Below are 15,693 nucleotides of genomic sequence, written 5' to 3'. Positions count from 1 at the left end.
AACCCATAAAAAGTAAAGAGTGAGATAGTAACTCTGCAACCAACCTTTTCCATGAACACTTATATCTTTTATTTCACAATGGAGATAACTATTAGACATTCACGTTATTAAGAAAAACACCTCATATTATAAATGCTTTTAGAATATTATTAGCATTTTCTTTCTTTTCACAATAATTTTCTATTTTTTAATTATATAATATATATTTTTCAATGTTACTTTTTAAAAACATATCCAAATATCTAAATAATAAAGAGAAAATAGGACTCACACATGAAAGTCCAATTAAAATGTAATATTTTACACTTATTATTAAATTGCGATTATAAAATTAATTTATGTGAACATATCTTAACTTTTTATTATAAGTCAATATAAAATTATATTATATTGATAATATTATAATTAAACTCGATAATACTTTCGTCATATCAGAATCAACTTCACTTTAACAAAAAAAAGTCTTAAAATAAATATAATTTATAATTATTATATACAATAATATTTAAAATATTATTATACTTTAATTAATAATAATAAAAAAAATCATTAATAATTAAAATAATTTAATAAATGAACTTTTATCTTTCTTCTAACAACTATATTTTAATATATGGATAAAAACTCTAAACCATTTGATTGTTATGCATAAAACTTTTCTCCATACAAATTAGTAAATCTAAAAAATATATATGTACCAAAACAATTTAAAAAAACCTGATGTGAAAGAAAAATGAAAATAAAGTGGAAATTTCCTTTTGTAATTCACATCCTACCCGTTAACCATGGTTAATAAAACCCCACGGAGACGCACACATACAAACAAACAACACTACAACAGACACTTTCATCTTTAACTCCTTCTCTTCCACTTCACTTCCTCACACACTCTCTCTCTCTCTGCCATTTACCCATTTCTCCAAAATGGGTAACCACACTCTCCTCTTCCTCCCTCTCCTCCTCATCCTCTCCATAACTACCACCATCTCCGCCCACAACATCACGGAAATCCTCTCCGACAACCCAGACTATAGTCAATACAACAACTTCCTCTCTCAAACCAAACTCGCCGACGAAATCAACAGCCGTCAAACCATCACCGTCTTAGTCCTCAACAACGCCGCGTTTTCTTCCATCACCTCAAAACACCCTCTCTCCGTCGTTAAAAACGTCCTCAGTCTCCTCATCCTTCTCGACTACTTCGACAACACTAAACTCCACCAAATCACCAACGGCACCACTATCTCCACCACTCTCTTCCAAACCACCGGTAACGCTCAAAACAGCGTCGGATCTGTCAACATCACCGACATTAAAGGCGGTAAAGTTGCTTTCGGTTCCGCTGCACCTGGATCCAAACTCGATTCCACTTACACAAAATCCATCAAACAAATCCCTTACAATATCTCCGTTCTTGAAATCAACGCTCCTATTATCGCTCCCGGTATTCTAACTGCTCCACCTCCGTCTTCTGACGTTAACATAACCGCATTGATCGAAAAAGCTGGATGTAAAACGTTTGCGACGTTAATCTCAACTAATGGTTTAATCAAAACTTTTCAATCAACGGCTGATAAAGGTTTAACTATTTTCGCACCGAATGATGAAGCTTTTAAAGCACGTGGCGTTCCTGATTTAAACAAGCTCACGAATGCTGAAATAGTTTCGCTCTTACAGTATCATGCTGCTGCTAAATATCTTCCAGTTGGATCTTTGAAAACTACTAAAGATCCTATTACTACTTTGGCTACTAACGGTGCCGGTAAATTTGATTACACCGTTTCCGTTGCCGGTGATTCCGTTACGCTTCATACCGGCGTTGATTCGTCTAGGATTGCGGATACTATTCTGGATTCTACTCCGCTTTCTATTTATTCTGTCGATAGTGTGCTTCTTCCTCCGGAGTTGTTTGCGAAGTCTCCGTCGCCTGCTCCGGCACCGGAACCTGTCGGTGCTCCTACTCCGACGCCTGCTTCTGCTCCCTCGCCGGTGGCGGATTCGCCTTCTCCGCTTCCTGCCTCGCCGCCGGCTCCCGTTGATGGTGGTCCGGTTGGTGCTCCGGCTGATGCGCCGTCGAGTGCGGGACATAGCAGTTCCGAGAAATCTGCTGGCGTTCACGTGAAAGCTTCTGCTGTTCTTACTTTTACAGTGACTGCTTTGTCTGCTTTTGTTGTTTCCACTGTTTTCATGTCCTGATTTGTAATTTAAATTTAATTTAATTTCTGTGTTTTTTCTTTTGTAATTTTCGACTTTTTTTTTTCTCTTCTCTGTATGTGATTGGATTGGAGAATTTTTTTTTGTTATTAATTAATTTAGGTATGGGCCATTGCACGTGAATGATGCTTTGCTTTCGTTTTTTTTTTTTCTTTCGTTTTTTTATTTAATTGTTGGGTTATTGGGGTATAAAATTCTGGTGGAGTGGTGGTGGTGTTATCTGATGTGGTGCGTTATAGGATAGTAATTGTGTGGTTTTTATCTTTCCGACGTTTTGTTGTTCGTGAGCTGTGAGTTTCAGGAGCGTGATTGGTGAATACAAGGCCACGTGGTGGAGTACGAGTGGGTCCTGTGTGTTACCTATGGTGAGGACCACCACATTTTGTTGTGTTTTTTATAATGGAACACACTTATTATAGATCTGGCTTTGAGCACTGTGCGGCGAATGGTTTTCAATTTCCAACAATTATAATGTTTTTAATCTAGACGACGCGCTGATGGGGTGTGTGTATTGAGACAAATTACCCCTTTGAGTTTTCAAAGGGTTTGGTTTTGATGTGCTGAGGATTATGGCTATTAGTGTATTTGTATTGTTCCGATTGAGAATTTAGTTTTAGTCATGGATGGTTATTTTAATTAAAATTGAGTTGAATGGAAATTAAGTTATGTTTGAATCGAACTCATGTAGCTTCCGTAGACGTAGTTTACATTATTACATACAACTGTGTGAGCTCATTTCATGCATGCAGCGCATTAAATTTTTGAATTTACTAGTTGTATGTGATTGGACCTACATAAATACAGTTTAAATAAAATCTAAAATTCAAAACTTATAGGTGATATATTAGATGAGTTTGCATGTGTTAATTTCTAGGTTTCACGTAGATAAATTGAGTTTACGAAAAAAAAAAATACAGAAGATCACTTACCAATTCAATAGAATATTATCCATAAAAAAAACCTCGTATTTCAATCTTTAACCTTTTATCAAGTTTGTTCACATTTAATGATGGTTGTGAGAGAGGGCAAGAGGGTGAAAAATAAGTTTGTCTAACTTTAATGGGATTTTCTAAATTAATATACAATCAGAGACAATTTAGTTGTTATGCAAAATTTAAAATACTTTGGGGTGTGACTAGATATTTTAGAGATGTAACTAGAAAAAATTTAAATTTTAAACGAGTTAAATAATTGTATGCTTAGTTGAATTTATTTTAAAATAATTTAAATTAAATTTTTGTATAGGAAAAAATTCTACTTCATCAATAATAAAAAGTGCAATTCTCAAAAAAATACAATTCACGTGAAAAAAACATAATAACACTTACGATTAGAAATATACTTAGTTGCTAATTTGATGATTTTTATAATTAATAGATGGACTGAATTGAATTATTTTTAAAGAATTTTTATTAAATTGTAAATAGATTATTTTGATCATCAATTACAATCTAAATCTATATTTATCTAATTCAAGCTATGCTCATACCAAATCCCTAGGTCTAATATGTCTCTCCTCTTCCTTCAATCTTCAGTAACTCCTTAATCTTCCTCATCCTTTATCTCCATCTCTATCATTTTCAAATTCATTCAAGACTTTTCCTTATCCTTTTTTGCTTTCATTTTCTTTTTTGCAACCATATGAGTTCCATATTTTTCGATGCAGTGATACATATAATCTAAATTTATGTATACGCGTGTAGTTTTTTTCAAAAAAATATAATGTACACACGTGTAATGAATTGACATAAATGAAAGGTAAATTAAGTTCATAATAAATATTATTCTATATTTAGAAAAACACATATATACGTGAATTTAATTAACATATATACATAAAAAATAAATTTATATTTGTGAATTTTATTTGTAAAATATACGTAAATTTATCAATAAAATATAAAGTTTAAATATGTATTTGATATTTATAACTATAATTTTTTTTATTTGATAATTTTTTTTATTTAATTTATATCGATGTAGATATAATTTCATTTTAAAATAGTTAATTAATCTAATTTTCGTTACGAAAATTATTATTAAATATAAATATAATTAATAAAACTTTTTTAACTCAAAAATAAAACTCTCAATATAATTATATAATAACATTTTTTATCTAAAATTAACTCTAAATATTTCATTATTTTTTCTTAAAAAAATTAAAACTAACAACTTTAAAATAATTTCTTTTAAAATTAATAGTTCAAGTTTAGAACATGAGCACTCAAAGGTTAATTGCAATATGTACTATATTATCAAAATATAAATATAATTCTTGTATTGTAATTGCAATGACCAAAATATAAATACATTTCACATATAAAAATAAATGCACGCAAACCATTTTAATTTGTAAATTAACTTCCGCAAACTGATTTATCTTAAATTTTAAATTTATAAGAAATATGTTAGTTAAATTTACGAATGGTCGGTCTAATATTTGTTGAGGCTTTAAAAGAAAATCTAAAGTAAAGTATCGATAAATAAAAAATAGAAACTCTTTTAATACTAACAATAAAATATATAATTTTATTTAAATTTTACATTTCTGATTTTATGAGATATAAAATATTTTAATTAAATATATCAATTATTGTATTCTTTTATAACTGTGTCTGTGAGACTTTTTACATATTGTATTAATTAAGATTTTTATTTTTTAGACTATAATCTACATAAAAAATTTATTGTTATTAAAAAATCTAATATCTTAACTTTACTAGCTTTGGTATTAGACCGACCATAATTTACTATAATTGCGTAAATTAATTTCATGTACAATCAATATAATTCATAATTTATAAATTATATATAAATATTTTATTTTATATTATTATTTTATTTAAAACTTTCAATTATATCTTATATAAAATTTATATATTTATCTAATTTATTTGATAAAGTTTTGCTGCATCCCAATTTGTGATCTCGTAAAAGTGAAATAAAAAATGAATATAAGAGAGAATTTTTAAATTAAAAAACTAACAGAATCGATTATAAAATCAAATATATTTTTTTTAATGAAGTAAGAAATCACGTATCAAAATAAAAAGTCACATACTTATATATACAAGAATTTAATTCATTTGATGTTAACGAAATATAAAAAAGGTGTTTACAAAAATAAAAAAAAAATGAAACTAGGGGTATTTTAAGTATTATAATTGTTAAATATTTTGTGTTTGAGGGAAGTAAAAGACAATTTTGGAGGTGTAAGTAGAAAAAATGAAACTATTTTGCCGAACTTCTCGTTAATGGTTACCATCGGCGGCGAATCTCCTTGCACCTCACGAATGACGCCGTCTCAGGAAAAACGTCACCGTTCCATCTTCGAACTTCCGTCGAACTTCTTCGACTCTTGTCGTCTTCTCCCTTCTCCCCACTCCTCCGTTCCCGACCACTACAACGCTACTCTCCAAACCCTTCAACTACCCTCAAACGACGTCGATGATATTCAAAATTCAGTCGTTTCGGCTCCTAGGTTGACATGTAATACCTGCAAGGCTCAGTTCGATTCCCTTCAAGATCAACGCTCCCATTTCAAATCCGATATTCATCGATTCAATGTTAGATTCAATTTACTCCTCTCTATATTCCCCTTTTATTTATTTAATTATTCAATTTCCAGCATGAAGGTTCCTCTTTTCAGTTTTTACTGATTTTTGGCACAGTTTAGAATAATCATTTTAATTTTAAAGAGAAAAATTACAACTCTTTTTATTGGGCTACTTCTAATTGTATTTTATCCTTTGTATTGATAATACATAAGTAAAAAATAAAATACTTCCAAATTGCCCCCTTTTAGGTGAAATTAAGTGCAGTTTGATTCAGTTTTGGGAGAGTCGAAAGTGATTCCGATGCTTGAGAGTTCTCGATTGGAATTGATTTTTAAGTTAGTATCGATTATAACTCAAAGTTAGGATTTGTAGTTTTTGCCTCCCATGATTTTTACACTCCGATTGATTGTGAACTTACTTTCATGTGAACCTATGTGTTTGGTTATGTGGTAACTAAAATTGATTTTGAATGAATTGATTATGTAATATTGATTTTAGTTAAAAGTGAGTTGAATAATAAATTTCACTGGCAATATCACGTTTGGACTCAGAATCTAAAAATCCTAACTTCAAGTTAGAATCAATTATGGAGGCAAAATCCATTCTACTCCATAGCATCCAAACATGCCATAATCAATTTTGCACCTCCAAAATTGATTTTGACTCCTATAGAAGTGGAACAAACATGCAACCTAAATCATTTTACTTTAAACTCAATTTTAACTAAACTCAATTCAATCAAAATCTATTTTGTTACCGTATAACCAAACACACACCTAAGTAAAATTTAGGGTACCCATTTTGCTTTAAAATGGAAAAACTCAAACTTTTTCCTGATTGAGTTTTAAGACTTGCCATTATGTTTTCTGGATTGGAAGCTTGATATGCTAGTGTTTTTTAGTTCAAAATGCTAACAAAGTTCCCGTCTTGGTTTGTGGGTGTTAAAGGGAATGCCAGTGGTTCTTGATTAGTTGATATAATTGATGTATTGATTACAGGTGAAGCTGACAATTGCTGGGAAAAGCATTGTGAAGGAAGATGATTTTGAGGTTCTGACATCTGATTTTGTCAAAGACTATGATGTGTCAAGTATATCTGGATCCGAAAGTGATGACGATGATGACAGTGAAAATGAGTCTCTTGGTCAAAATGTATTGCGTGGTAAATCCGGTGAAAGCTTTAAACAAAAGCTATTTGTCTGTCTTCAGACAGGGCAAAGAGTTTCTCTCTGGAAGTGTTTGATTATGAATGTGAGCGAAAATGTTTTGTATGAGGATGAACAAGTGCAGAAACATTTGGTTGAGAGGTTGAAATCTCTCACAGTTGAGCCTAGGGATAACACCCGTTTGAGGATTGTTCTGCTTGCATCCGGTGGGCACTTCGCGGGTTGTGTCTTTGATGGTGATACAGTTGTAGCTCACAAGACATTTCACAGGTTTGCAAATGCTTTTGTTACTAAATATATTTTAAAATAAGTTATAGTTTTGCCCCTTTTCTAGGATATTCAAATAAAATATGTCTGGAGTTTCATTTTCGCAGACTGTGTCAGATGGAGATTAGTAATATATGCGTGATCTATACACCATGTTAAAAGCTAAAGTTTTAAGTAATCTGTGAAGCGAGCTGTTCTGTTTATCAATTCCTGTTATGTCTGAGTCTGAGGTCTAGTCCTTTGGAAATATTGTGCAGGGATCAATTTTGGCTGTCATATTGTTTCTTTTTCTTTTGCCTGGATGAGTCAAGCATGGCAAGTAACTATTAAGAGTCTGTACTTCTGCTTTGACATGCAATGTTGCAAGCCGATTTTGTAATGCACTCGTAATACAACTAATTTATTGTTAACTTATGGGGATGATTGGAAGTAGTCGTACTCTTGTGCCTTTATCAACCACTCGTATGAGATTCTCTGTCGTCCCAAGTCATCCATTTATCAAATGGGAATTTCACACAAAATGCTAAGTTGTGGATTTGTGCGGGTGACTTTTTTTTATCTGCTAGTATTAGAATTAGTTTGCAACGCGTCACCCATTCTTTCCCTCCTTTATTCATGAGAATAAACATTATGTAGACAACACCCCTTTCCTTCAAGCACTTCTTTTTATTCATTGACAGTTTGACTCAAACCCTCGAGGTTAAATCTCATTTAATAATTCAATCAATTTTACTGATTTTAGCTTTCCTCATTTTAGCTTTTCATTATGAGCAATAAACATTTGTGATTTGTGATCAGGTGCAATAATTTTATAAGAATTGTTTAAATTATAGAATTTTAGTCTTTTATGTATAGTGGGATGAAAATAAGAGAAAGTAGATACTCTTGAATTGATATTTACATATGATATAAATGTTGGTGGTGTTTAAAAGACAGAACACTACTACCTATTTATACTTGTGCTAGACTCATAATTTTAATTGAATACGGAAACAAAGCATGAAATCTAAGGAAATATGAAAACCAATTCTAAGATATCAGCTATGATACTTAATACTATAAAATATTCAAACATACATTGTTGATCTTCTGAGAATATTTTTCATATATAATATCTTCTAACAAGAAGAATGAGGGGAATGTTGTTTCATTTGTGCCCGAGTTTCTCCAAATAGTTGTTTCGCTATTCTGCAGTTCTTTTTACTGAAACATTGAAAATGGAGTTCCAAATTTTGCTTTAATTTTTAAACTCTTATCTTTCATATGCAGATATGTTGTGAGGGCCAAGGCCGGAAAAAAGCAGTCATCTAAAGATGCTTCTGGTAGGGCTGCACATTCTGCTGGTGCTTCACTTCGTCGTTATAACGAACTTGCATTAAAGAAGGTTTTTGAATCACACCTATATCGCTTTGCTTGCTAATTTTTTTTTTCCCATGTTAGCCAATTGTTGTTTTTGCACTTTGGTGTTCTGAAATTACATATTGAGCTAGCGTATTTATTGTGCTTCGTGGTATTGGATGTATTGCAGTTGTATAAGGGTTAATAAATAAATGATACTATGTTTTCTTATTTTATCAAGAGGTGGAAAGTTTTGTGTATGTTTTTATAAATAATTGAAATTAGTATTGTAATGTCTTTTCTGAAATCTCTGCTGAATTCTTTTTTGCTAATTTATTGGGAAACGGCAATATATTTTGTTGTTTTGCTATTTCCCATGTTGAAAATGGTTTATAAAGTGTTTAACTGTAACGAGAATTTCTCCTCTCAAAGTACAAACTGCTTATTCTCACTTATTTATAATTAAATTTGTTAAAGACATTAGAACTTCTAGTCATGTGTGTGATTACTTAATACTTATAAATTGTTATACAAGGCAATAATGACAATTGGCCCTATTGGTCATTATTTTTGACAAATTGACTGTTGTATTATTCTTTCAATTTTACTTACAGAGACATACTCATTCTGAGATACTCATGCAATTGCAGAAAAATGCTTTCTTACTGATTACTTTGTTTTTGTGTTTGGGTGCATGTGCATTTTTGCACTGTGATATGTAAATCTAGACTGATTATTGGCGTGGCAATATTGTAGGAAGTTCATGAACTGCTTACTATTTGGAGACCGTATTTTGACGCTTCTATTTGCATTTTTATACATGCACCTTCAAGTAGTCGTCAACTGCTTTACGATGGAGATAAGCCGTGTTTTACCAATCCGCAATGTGTTAGAAATATTGGGTTGGTTGTCCGCAGGCCTACTTTGAGGGAAGCAAAGCGTGTTTATAGCCAGTTGACCCTAGTATCCAATGAGGCAGATGAGAAGGAAATTTTACAAAGCAACCAACAGGACGTGGTGCCAAATTGCATTGCTAAAAGAAACGGCACCCCACCTGTCAACGAAGTGGACATGGCTGGGTTGGATGAAAATGATAAAGCTGAAGCTTGTTCAAGTAACCAAAATGATGAAGCTCTTATTTTGAGTAATGGCGAAAATGAAAATGAGCTGCCTGCTAAGTCAACTCCTTTACATGAAGCAGCACAATCTGGTGACTCTGAAAAGGTTATGGAACTCCTGGAACAAGGCTTGGATCCATGCATCAAAGATGAAAGGGGGCGGACCCCGTATATGTTGGCACCTGACAAAGATGTCAGGAACACTTTCAGAAGGTTTATGGCTTTAAATCTTGACAGATGGGATTGGCATGCTGCAAAAGTGCCTAGTGCATTGACCAAAGAAATGGAAGAATCGCAAGCTGCTAAGCAGGTGATTCTGATATTTCTATGAATAAGTTGTGTTATGATGTGAAATCAAAACGATTTCAATTACTTTTTATCATCCACACTCTTCTCTTTAGATTCGATGATTTGGTGATAAATATTATTGGCAGCAAAAGAGAGACTAGGGAATAAGAATGGCTGGTTGAAAAGTATATCCTTCATATTAGGGAACCTTGTACGCCATTAAGTTTCCTGACAGACCCCATTAGACTTGATGTATTGAAGTTTTGACTTTTATTGATCAAATATTCAAATCTAAGAACTTTATATGGAAGAGTAATTTTTGCCTCTTTTGGGCTTGTACAGGCAGAAAAAGATGCCAAGAGAAAAGCTAGAGCAAAAGAATTAAAGAAATTACGTAAAGCAAAAGAAAAGAAGGCCCAGGTACATCTTTATTCTTTCCATCTCCATGTGGTATGTAGTTTTGTAGGACTTGTTTATGATAGATAAAACTATAGGCTTTCAATAGCACCGCTATCCCGGAGCGGCATGTGGCTGCTACAGCAAGCTGTGGTGTTGCACATTGGTGTTGCAGCCTTAGTGGCTGCATTTGAGTCTCAAAAACCCTACAATACCTGTAAAACGGGAGCATTATTGAGGGGTGTGCTGAGGTGTTTTGGTCATTTCCCTTCCTATTAGGGCTTAAGAATTCTTATAAAGCCCCAAAACTCATGATTTCACCTTCAAACATTGAACCAGAGAAGCTGCTCTGAACAACCCACTTCCGTCGATCCAGCAGCCAGTGATCCAACGTCCAGCAACCCCAGCAACCGGCAACCCAGCATCTGTCGACCAGGGGCCTCTTTCTGTGTTGCTTTCGGTGGCGTATGCCTGGTCCTTGTATGTGTCTGGGGCAAATGGATCATGGAGAGAGCAAAACAAAAACACACTTAAAGAAAGAGAATGCCACTTTGTGTGAAGGGTGAAAAATGTGACTTTATAATTATTATTTTTTAATTATGAATAATATATCATGAATTGTGAGCAATTTATTTCATTTTTCAGCTTTCGTGATTATAGTATTGATTATTTCGTTTGTATATATAGTTTTAGAATAGTGGGTCCTCCTGCTCTGTGCTATGCCACTAGTGTTTTTGTGGTTGGCTGTCAGCCGCTATTCGGGATCGAGAAATAACAACTATGATCTTAATTCTCACCTCCCTTTGTAAAATGGAACTCAATTGACAGTCTGATTCTTTTTATATATACACTCTTCAGTCATTTTTTACTTCATTTATTAGTGTTTATCTTAAAAGATTTCAGAGTTATCTTGATAGTGTTGACTTTGTCGACTAGAGTGGAAATGGTACCTGCTCCTTCAAAATAATATCTGTCTATCTTTCTTCCCTCCTTTGGCTACCAAACATTACACAATTAGCTTGTAATTGAGTGTAATGCGAGTGTGCACTAACAAACTTTCTTGTGAATTATGAAAGTTAAAGGGACTCTTCACTCTTGTACTTCGCCCCCGATTTGCAGAATCAATTATTAGTCTTGGTTCTGATGCTTATGGTTCTTTATTGAGAAACTTTGATTTTCCATGTTTTGTGTTTCAATCAGATATGTTGTTAATTTTGAACTCAATCTTCTTTAGTGTTGTTGAAATTTGTTGCACTGACAAAACTTGAATGTGGTGTTCAGGCTGAAAAAGAAACGACTGCACCAACATCTGCCACAGGACAATCTCAACCAAAAACTGGTGTGAAATTATCGAAAGAGGTTAATACTGTTTTTTTGCTGGCCAAAAATATAAAAATTACTATTGTAGTGTTTGGCACTTTGATATAATAAATCAGACATTCTCTTTGGTTTCACTTCACCCTTTTCAGTGGAACCAAAATGCATCCTTCTTTAGAGCCTTATTGGTTTTAGAAAACGTTTTTTATTTTCACTTTTTATTATCACTTTGTTTCTCGTTTACAAGATTTGTACTAGAAATAGTGAAATTTAAATTTTCCGCCTTGAACAACTATTTATTTGTTTTCGCCGGAACCTTCACAAATCTTTAGAACAGGAAACAAAGTGAAAATAAAGTGTCGGTTTTGTAATTAAAAGCAAATGCATGAAATGAAAATAAAAAATATTTTTCTAGCACCAAACCGCAATTTATCTTCTGTCCGGTCTGTTCTGTTGTATTTTTAATTTTCAACAATCGCTCAACACTAAAATATAATTATTTTTGTTAAAATCACACCACACATTTATGAGTTTACAAACTGCTAATTACATTACATGAACAGCATAATATTTTAAATATTATTGAATTTGTTTTTATCTTAAAAAATAAAACAGGAGGAAATAAGAAGAGCACAGGATGCAGAAAGAGAAAAGAGAGCAGCTGCTGCAGAGAGAAGGATTGCTGCTCTGAAAATTCAAGCTAATAATAGTGCAACCACTTCAGAGGCTGAAAAAAATGGTGACATATACTGTTCCTGTTGTAATTCATCACTTGCTGGTAAAGTTCCATTCCACAGGTATAATTACAAATACTGCAGCACATCATGCATGCATGTACACAGAGAGATCCTTGAAGATGGATGACAATGTAGTATTCCCTTAATTTCTCTGTAATTGTTTATGCTGAGTTAAGATCGCTCCAATTATCCATTTTTTTATTATACTTGGTTGATAAAGCAGGCACGGCGGAAGGATAGAACAGTAAATAACATGAGTTGATGAGTGATTATGTTTCAATGGAATGGAAATTTGTTTCCCAAGCAACATTGATACAGAGAGAATCATTTAGAGTGTTCTTCATTATACCAAACGTGAACATACCAAAATGGCCGAAATACACATGATCATTTGCTTTTATTTTTGTTCCTGCATGGGTTTTTGTTCAAAGCTTGCTCTCTTGTGTTGTTGTCTTGACTCCAATTTTCAAGAAAAAAGGGGGTCAATCATCTTAAGTTTGGCTGCCGAGGTAAGTAAAAGAGAAATGGTTAACATTACTAAAAAGTTTTGATCGAGTTATATTGGTTAACACCTCAATGATTTATGTAAAAACCATAATTATTTTGTTGATTTTTGTGCGAAATTGACACTTCTATATTCGTGTAGTAGTTCGTGTGTGTAATACTTTGTAACATTTAGCATAGGTCAGCCAAATATTGTTAGATTAATTGTATTTATGATACCTCATTTTGAGCTATATATGATTTTGGTTCCTCATTTTAAATTTCACAATTCTAGTCTCTTTGAAATTTAAATTTTCAGAAATAATACGCCCTCAAAATTTGGAGAAAAATAATGATGTTGAGAATATTTCAAGCTGATGTAGCGTACATTAGGATGTTTAACTTCAAATTATGTTTATTATTAATTATGCAAAAATGAAATTATGAATCTTAAGGCCATCTCCTTCCTGAACCATTGGAACCCTAATGAAGCCATAAAATGTCTAAAAACCTACTGAGTAGCCAAAACCTCTAATTAAGATAGACAGAAAAAAACCCAAAAACCATATAAATAGAAACAACAATATATGCACTGCCTAGCTTTTTTTTACGAAATATGCACTGGCTAGCTTACTAGCATACATCATTGCATATGAGTATGACCACTAGACTCGTCCATTTGAAGCAACCTCAATGCCGAGCCACATTCTATGGCCACCAACAAACGAAACTAGGATATAGTATTTCTTCTAACAATATCAACATTTTTAATTGTTGATGTAGACTTTATGGATTTAAAATAATAATTTTAAAATATATCTCCATAATTTTTATCTAATATATGTAATAATGTTTTATAATTTTCGTAATATAACCTATCTATTAACAAGATTGTTTAGAAAAATTTAACCATATCAGTGCATGTTTGGTTGCACTTTTGGAGGTGTAAAGTTGATTCTGACTTGTTTTGATAGTATCGAATTGAATTGATTCTAACTTGAAGTTATGATTTGTAGTTTCTAAATTCAAATGTGATTTGTATAATAAAATTTATTGTTCAATTCATTTTTGTATGAAGATATTCAAACATAAATATCTTTACATTTGATTTGTATTTAATTAAAATTAATTCATTTAAAATTAATTTTTATCACTGCATGATCAACACTTGTTTAAAAGCACAACATTATTTTTTGTATTGTAATCATTTAATTGCAATTATTAATACATCCTTATTTTTTGTATTGTAATCATTTAATTGCAATTATTAATACATCGGTAAGATGATATAATCACAAGCATTTTTCTTTTTTATGAAATAGCTGCAAGCATTTTAATCTGATGCCTGATATGATGACAGAATCAATATACAAAATCAATCTTATTTACTTTTCTATTGATGAATGTTAACATTTATATTAAAATCAATACAAAATCAAGTTTTTTTTCAAATGATCTAAATGTTACAAAATCTTGATAAAAAAATATACAAAATCAATCTTAATTTACTTTTGTAATTGATGAATTAATTTCAATGAATAATATTTTTAATTTTTAGTGTTTTATAGCAACATGAAAATTGTTTTAAAAATTTATCAACCAATTCAAAAATCCTCTATCATCACATTTCTTTTTAGTTCCCTCAATTTAAGAAAAAATTGTATTAAGAAAAAACTGAATTCTCGAAAATCGTCTCCTTCCAAAGCTATTCCTTCCATTTTCTCATTATTTTTCACAAAACTCTTGTCTGTCCTTCCTTATAAACCCTCAAATATGCCCTTAAACAATAATCTTATTCATTAGAATTTACTCTTTCACCGAGTATTGTAATCATAAAATCAGATAGAGTAACATGAATACAAAATTTTCACTTAAGAATTAAATGTCACATTAAGATATAAATCTTGCTAACAAGTAGGGGCGGGAATAGGCCAGGTCAGGCCAGGCTTTGAAAGGCCTGAGCCTGGCCTACGATGAGTTTTTTAGGCCTAAGCCTGGCCTACGGCCTATCATAGGCTTTTTTTTCGGCCTGAGCCTGGCCTACGGCCTATCATGGCCTGGCCTGTAAGCCTATTTAAAAGCCTTATTCGCGTTAAAATATTTAAATGTTATATTTTATATTTTTGTTTTAAATAGGCTAAATTAGGCCTTTATATACAAGGAAAACTAATAAAATTATAACTAACAAGTTTGTAATGCAACAATCTTCCTATAAAACAAAAAGAAAAAAACAAAATGAATTAATAATTAACAAACTCTAAAAAGTCCTTCAAAAATTACAAATAAAATCAAATGAACCCCATAAACAGTTACACATATCATCCAACAAAACACATTCAAAGTCCAATGAATTACAAAAAAATGATATCAAATCTTCAAGGTGATTTGTATCTCTTGTTTATCAACCTTCAAAAACAAAAGAAAAAATACATATATGTTAGACACTTAACTAAAAAGTAATAAATAAATAAATGAGCAAATTTTAAAAAAAATGAATAAATACTCTCAAACAAACTCAAATTATTACCTCTAAACAAATCCTCTCAAACAAACTCATATTCAATACTAATAATAAACAATTAGGGTTTTCAAGTTTTATATACTACTAATATATATCAAGATAAAAAATAACTAGTATTGATTTTTATAAAATATAAAGGTAACAAATTTTGGTTTAAAAGATAAATTTTTCATTGAAACGCACATATTATTATCTGTCAAACAAATACTCTCAAACAAACTCAAATTATTACCTCTAAACAAATCCTCTCAAACAAACTCATATTCAATACTAATAATAAACAATTAGG

At 31.7% G+C, this 15,693-nt stretch overlaps 2 protein-coding genes across 4 annotated transcripts; both read left to right on the top strand.

Moving 5' to 3' along the window:
• The first annotated feature begins 724 nt into the window (after positions 1 to 724).
• LOC101504027 (fasciclin-like arabinogalactan protein 10) lies at positions 725 to 2,337 on the top strand. The gene has a single exon (XM_004492593.4). It carries the CDS (start codon positions 925 to 927, stop codon positions 2,194 to 2,196), a length of 1,272 nt encoding a protein of 423 aa, XP_004492650.1. The 5' UTR covers positions 725 to 924; the 3' UTR covers positions 2,197 to 2,337.
• Positions 2,338 to 5,387: 3,050 nt separating this feature from the next.
• Positions 5,388 to 13,157, top strand: LOC101503474 (uncharacterized). Of its 3 annotated transcripts, none has more exons than XR_001143515.3 (8): positions 5,388 to 5,783; positions 6,773 to 7,209; positions 8,476 to 8,590; positions 9,301 to 9,972; positions 10,293 to 10,370; positions 10,686 to 10,908; positions 11,628 to 11,705; positions 12,279 to 12,340. XR_001143515.3 is itself a non-coding variant. In XM_004492591.4 (8 exons), the coding sequence occupies exons 1-8, from the start codon at positions 5,472 to 5,474 to the stop codon at positions 12,525 to 12,527; spliced, it is 2,124 nt and encodes a 707-aa protein (XP_004492648.1). In that variant the 5' UTR covers positions 5,389 to 5,471; the 3' UTR covers positions 12,528 to 13,157. The 3 variants fall into 3 exon arrangements, 2 of the variants coding, with proteins under 2 accessions (XP_004492648.1, XP_004492649.1); XM_004492591.4 differs by having other exon boundaries at positions 5,389 to 5,783; positions 10,686 to 10,865; positions 11,625 to 11,705; positions 12,279 to 13,157; XM_004492592.4 differs by lacking the exon at positions 10,686 to 10,908 and having other exon boundaries at positions 5,389 to 5,783; positions 12,279 to 13,157.
• The last annotated feature ends 2,536 nt before the right edge of the window (positions 13,158 to 15,693 follow it).

Source organism: Cicer arietinum, chromosome 3 (genome assembly GCF_000331145.2).
Source record: "Cicer arietinum cultivar CDC Frontier isolate Library 1 chromosome 3, Cicar.CDCFrontier_v2.0, whole genome shotgun sequence".
Taxonomy (NCBI): Eukaryota; Viridiplantae; Streptophyta; class Magnoliopsida; order Fabales; family Fabaceae; genus Cicer; species Cicer arietinum.
The sequence above is the reverse complement of the archived record's forward strand: the minus strand, read 5'-3'. Positions and strand labels throughout refer to the sequence as shown.

Excerpts from the sequence above, each read along its gene's own strand:
- LOC101504027 (XM_004492593.4), top strand. The coding sequence starts at position 925 with ATGGGTAACCACACTCTCCTCTTCCTCCCTCTCCTCCTCATCCTCTCC.
- LOC101503474 (XM_004492591.4), top strand. The coding sequence starts at position 5,472 with ATGGTTACCATCGGCGGCGAATCTCCTTGCACCTCACGAATGACGCCG. Across the intron at positions 8,591-9,300 it reads ACGAACTTGCATTAAAGAAG|GAAGTTCATGAACTGCTTAC; the intron begins GTTTTTGAATCA and ends GCAATATTGTAG. Across the intron at positions 10,866-11,624 it reads GGATCATGGAGAGAGCAAAA|CAGGCTGAAAAAGAAACGAC; the intron begins CAAAAACACACT and ends GAATGTGGTGTT.